Source organism: Chelon labrosus, assembly GCF_963514085.1.
Source record: "Chelon labrosus genome assembly, chromosome: 15".
Classification (NCBI taxonomy): domain Eukaryota; kingdom Metazoa; phylum Chordata; class Actinopteri; order Mugiliformes; family Mugilidae; genus Chelon; species Chelon labrosus.
In genome coordinates, this window is record NC_140348.1 from 11,360,856 (window position 1) to 11,366,855 (window position 6,000).

Here is a 6,000-nt window from a genome sequence, read left to right on the forward strand (position 1 = left end):
TTTACTGTATGTGCGAGTGTCACGATGGTGTTTGACATTGAGTTCACTTTAGTTAGCGGGCATTGATCGATGGAGCGATTCTATAGGGTCACTGCTGTCCCTTAACGCACACATGCATTGTGCAGTGCAAACCGGATAATAGCTGTTTACTTGATTAAGCTAATCCAAGTCGTGCACATCATTTCCCCGCTGAGTAAATAAAAATGTAATACGTGCTACATCAATCGCCATTATTTCCATGAACAGAAGCTTGGCATCCCCCCTCAAAGTCATGCTCGCCCGCCGTCCAGCCGGTGGCCATCTTGACGGTGAAAACATTTTGTAATACTGGGAGGAGTTCCCAATGCCAATGCAATTAGCCGAGGCATGCATGAGCACCGAATTCATTAACCTCCATCTTTCGTGGGCTCATGGGGAGGGGAGGAGGTGAAGGAGTAGGTGGGAGGAAGGAAGCAACGCAGCTTTGTTTCAGTATATGAGAGCACAGAGTCAGAAATAAATCAAGGGAAAATCCTATAAAATATGCACTGATATAATGTTTCACTTCCTGTCTGCATAAAGCGGCGTGATGACTCTTCTCCCCACAGTTTATTTTTCCTCTAAGGGACTGACAGACTCTTGCCTTGCCACAGTTGCCATGGGCTTCCTCTGAAGGCAGCGCAGGCTAAAATCCAAATTCAGCACTGCCATTTGCCTTCCAGCATCCCATAGTTCAGCTTTAGATTCACCACCCCCCGGTGAACACTGATGAATGATGATGACATTCGCCTCCGATGAGAGGGATGGGTTGAAATGGATCTTGTTTTGTAGAAGCATTATAAATGTAAGGCTTGTATCGAGCTTCCAGTAAAGGGAACGGTACAAAACTAAGCTTTAATGACACACAGTCAAAACAAAAGGCAGTGTAGAAAAAGAGTGTAAAAAAAAACAAACAAAAAAAACAGATAGCACATGGCCCATATAAACCTTGAGAGAGAAATAAATAATAAGTAGTGTACAGTGGAAATGAACACCCTCTGCACTGGAACAGTGTGTAAAACTGGGACACAGCAGAAGGAAACCTATGCTTTGCTAAGCTCGCTCTCCCGCTCCCTCTCCCTCCCTCTGAGAATCCACTGGGGGCTCCTAGCTCTGGTTAATGTCATTAGATGTAAAGCAGCTTGGAGAATTTATGTAACGCCATAATGGGGGTTTCCCGTTAAAATGACCACTGCGGCTGTTAAGTTTCCACTGATTATTCCTCAGGAACACCTGAAAATGTGTTTCAGCATTTGCGCACGCACGGACGGACACAGAAGTGTGCGTTCCCTCTTCCTTGTTGTCTTGTCTCTCAGGTTAACCCGCTATTCCCAGGGGGCTAATGGTAGGAACTCCACCTCCCTGTGCTTTCCCGAGGATCCAAACTACGAACACACTCACACAGTCACACAGCAAGTTGTCATCTCCTGTATGAAAGGGATGTCTCCCCAGACACCATGCTGTATTAGGTCAACGCTGAACTGTGTGATAAAAGCAGCAGGCCTCAAGTCAAACCATCTCCCTTGCGTGAACTTCTTTTTTTTCCAAAATCACCCCCTATTTACTGACACCTGAGTGTCAGAAGTGTGAGAGTGAAATGTGCGTATGTGTACATTTGCCCTCAAAACAGTGGATCTACAAACCGTTCCACTAATACAATGTGTTGCATTTAATAGGGGGTAAAATTACCACTGTGTGATTCTACACCGAAGATTAAAATATCCAAAATCTCAGTTTACTGACTGCAGTCGGGACAGTAGCGAGTAAGCAAACAAAGGAGTGATTTAGGAAAACCTGCGTTTCAATCGATTTCACGTTGTTGCACATGTTCTAATATAAGACCAAAAGCGCAAATAACACTTTCAGGTCAGGTCAGAGTTAAAATCTCAATCTTCACTCTGCTTAGAACACTGAACTGAAAACTAGTCCCACGTTGTCTGAATGACAGATGCTTTAACAAATGAACTAACACTAAAGTACATCCGAGAAGTTATAACATGAATAATAGTTATTACTGTAATATTGTCTGTAAAAAGGAGGAAAATAGGCCGGATCAGTTCAGACATTTAGTGATGACTTTTATATTTACAAGTGTAAACGCACATGCACATTTTTACAGTAACAATATCTATACGCCCTAAACTAACCAAGGCTATTTTGCCGCATTTCATCCACCTTCTCGGTGAGTAATGCAAATAAAACGCACCATACATTGTGCATTTACAAGTGTTCTCTGCAAACAGCTTTCTACCTGCTCTGCCATCTAAATATAGCCTTTGTAGGGATGTGGAAGGAGTGACTCAAAGCTGGCTGTTGCACATTTTGCACCAAGACAACATTATCAGTTTACTACAGCATGAATCAGATAGAAATGAAGAATTAAAGGTTAAATAATGAAGAGAAACACAAAGCATTATCAGTGTTTGACTTTAAAAGGGGCATGTTGTCTTAATTGTCACTCTCTTTCTGCTGTTGTTGCTCTCTTACTTTGTAAATCTTTCATTTCTGTCTCCATCGTTCCTTCTCAGTAATGTTGCCTGACAGTGATGCCCCTTTATTGCTTGTATAGTCCTCTGGGTGTGCATCTGTAACTCCTAGACTTCTCAGTCAGTCTATAACCTTATTGTGGGACACAGCGAGAGTTGGAAGGCCACCAGCGGGGGCAACCTGGGCATGAGCAAGGGCAGCCAAGGAATAAAACAGCTGGGAATTAAAACATAAGCGATCCCGATGTGTTACAACTGCTTTTTAAATATGTGGGGGAGAAAGAGTGATGGACATCAGCGGCCCACAGTTCACCGTAGATCTTTCAAGAAAGGAACAACTGACACATTAACTTTGTTTGACTTTGTTTTTGTCTCAGTGTATTATTCAAAGGCAGCAGCATGAGCCAAACAGTGATGCTAATAATAAAATAGTCAGAGAGAGAGAGAGAGAGAGAGAGAGAGAGATGCATGAATGAAAACAGAGGAGCAAAGCCAAAAGTTATGGGGGGGGGGGGGCGGAGACGTAGAGAAACAAAAGGGACACAAAGTGACAGAGAAACCAAGAGTAGATCGGTGTGATGAGGACACAGGGAAGGACGCAGGGCAGGCCGAGACAAAAAAGCTGATTATCCTCATGGACGGTGCTATGCACAATCTAATCAATACAACCCTCTCCTCTCCATCTCCCCTTCTCTCCTATGAAACATGACACTTCAGAAGGACTATAAAGGCGTCCAATACAGATCAGAATCTCAGACAATTGTGTAACGCACACAGACAAAGAAGAAGGTGAAAAGTCATGTGCAATTAAAGTCATATGCACGGCCCTTAAACATGTTTGGCTGCAAAGGGAAGTCCACACATCCACTTGACCTCATGAATCTTTTTTTAGTTTCGGTAAGATTAAGCAATGATTGCTGGCTTCTTGTTTATGCTAAGGTCAAATAACGTCGCCAGCAGCATAATTCAAAACCGGGCACCCATAGGCGCAAAGTACAGTAAATGTCACCGTTATTGAATTGATCTCTCACGGTCAAATCTCCCTGCAGAATGCAACACTAAAAACAGCCAAGACGAGAATTTATTTTAAGACACAACTGTGGACAGGAGATGAGTTTGTGTTTGTCCCCATCAGCAGCAGATTCCCATTTGTTGCAATCTCGTTAAATAGCTTCCTATTTTGGACTACCTTCTTTCTCTGGTTTGTGCAAAGTCAAAACCCGACATGTAAGAGACGAGGAAGAGGAGGGAGACAGATCCACGTGCATTTCAGTTCCTCCTCCATCATATGAAAAGCTTTGTCATCAATAAATCAGCCGTGTATGCATTATACATGGCTGTCTGTGCATCCAAGCACACGCACGCACACACGCCAAAGCACATTTCCAAAACCACTGTAAAGTAAAAAGTATGAGGGAAGAGTTTTTCTTCTACACCTTTTCCCCTGTTTGCTCTATTCGGTTGCATCTGTTCTTACGTTACAATTTAAAAAAACAGGCAGCTCTGCATATTTGAAACTTCATCTTATCTGGTAGAAAACCCAGAGTACTCATACTCAGGACGATCGTAACACCTGGCTATCTTGTTTCTCAATAAGACGAGTAAGGATGTGGAAATGTTTGAGGAGGACCTGCGTGACGTAGTTCTACTAAAGACAGACAATATAAGAGATGCCGATAGAGTAAGAGGCAGGAAAACAGAACGCTCCATGTGCCACTTCATCTAGAGATGGGTAGTTGAGATCACGGCACAAACGGGGTGGATGCACTTTTGACTTTGTGCTGTCGTGCATTTCAAGATTTAAACACGTGCATCCGGACTCCCTCACGGAGAAACATCACCGCACGCGCACCTTTCGTCTGCAAGGTTAGAGACGCCGATTCAAACGGACAGCGTGCCCGGTGTCAACAGAAAACAGAAGCTCCACATGTGTATCTTGCGCAGGAATGAACCCACGCGCAGAGTAATGAATGCACCGTTATGTTCACGAGACCTCCAAACCCATTTAGATATCAAGCACACAACACACAGAGTCACGCTCCAATGATGCCAGTGGAGCAGAGCAGATGAAGCCACCAGCCAGCCAAGGCAGCCAGTCAGCCCTCGCCTGTTACCTTTCTCTTTTGTTCCCGGGACGCTGCTCTCCTGCTCTTCCTCCGCTTCTCCTTCTCGTCCTCTATTGCATTCACATCCACTTCCCCCCGATTCTTCTTCAATTGGGAGGCCGCGTGAGCCATGATAGGTAATATAAAAATTGTAGAAGCACCACACACTACACACGCGTGCCTCACCTGAAATCCCAGAGAAGTTCAGGGGCTGTGATTGACAAAACCGGGATCTCAGAGGAAAAAATCGGGGTAGAAAAGGAAAGGGGGGGAAAGGGAAGAAAAATGCCCTCCTTGAAAAGGAGAATGGAGAAGAGTAGGGTTTCTTTTAGGTATGTCTGTATATCCTGTGTGTCCTTTCTTTTGGTTGTTACTCTGGACCGTTCTTCTCTCTCTCTCTCTCTTCTCTCTCTCTGTCTCTTTTTTTGTTTTAAGTGATGGAAAGACGGGAGAAGAGACAGCAGCTTCTCCTCGTCTCCTCTTCCTCCTCCTCCTCCTCCTCCTCCTCGTGTGTCCTCCGCTGGCAGTGTGAGAGGAGCGCGACCAGGAGAGGTGAGGACAAACCGGATGGAGAGAAAAGAGACACGAGCACCACCAGCACAGAGGTGGAGGGAGGAGAGAGAGAGAGAGAGAGAGAGAGAGAGAGAGAGAGAGAGAGAGAGAGAGAGAGAGAGAGAGAGAGAGAGAGAATGGAGGTGGAGGGAGGAGGAGAAGGAGGGTGCGAGGGGAGTAGTTGCCATGGTAACCACGCTCTGTTTCAGTTGTTCTCTTAAATGTGTTTCTCTCTCTCCATCTATCTCCGTGCTGTGGTACCTACTGATGCACCTTGTCTGGATATGCACCATGGAAACGTGTGTGTGTGAGTGTGAGTGTGTGTGTGTGTGTGTGAGAGAGAGAGAGTTACAGTGTGAAATAGATAAACTGTGTGTGAGTGGATGTGAGTGCATGAATGACATCCGTTAGGAAAGACGTGGAACTGGTGGCAAGATGCAACATCAGAGATGGGGTAAGTGTGCATTTGCCTGTGTCTATGTGTGTGTGTGTGTGTGTGTGACCCCCACCTTTTTACTATCACACACACATATTACCAGCTGGAGGTGGCCTAGTAACGAGGTGGGAGAACATGCAAAGGACAAGGGTGAAGGCAAAGAGGGAGGGAGGAGAGTCTGAATGGCCGATGCGCAAACCCCCCGAACTCCCCCATCGCACGCAGACTTACCACCTTATACACACAAGGAGGAGGTAGTGGTAACAGATGATACTCGATGTTGCCGGCTTGATTCGTTTCAATTGTGACTGAATGAATGAATGAATAACAAATAACTGAACCGAGTAGGCAAATGATAAATGATTTAGTAAATGAGTTAATAAATAATTAAATTGTGCACAAA

The 6,000-nt window shown here is 44.9% G+C and overlaps 1 protein-coding gene across 1 annotated transcript in view; it reads right to left on the minus strand.

The window, feature by feature from the left end:
• LOC311500454 (ankyrin-3-like) overlaps positions 1–4,951 on the minus strand; it is an 85,461-nt gene extending 80,510 nt beyond the window's left edge. The window contains exon 1 of the mRNA XM_084561867.1: positions 4,619–4,951. Coding sequence (XP_084417993.1) covers positions 4,619–4,741 — 123 coding nt within the window. The 5' untranslated portion in view covers positions 4,742–4,951. The remainder of the gene's footprint in view (positions 1–4,618) is intronic.
• Between the last annotated feature and the right edge of the window lie 1,049 nt (positions 4,952–6,000).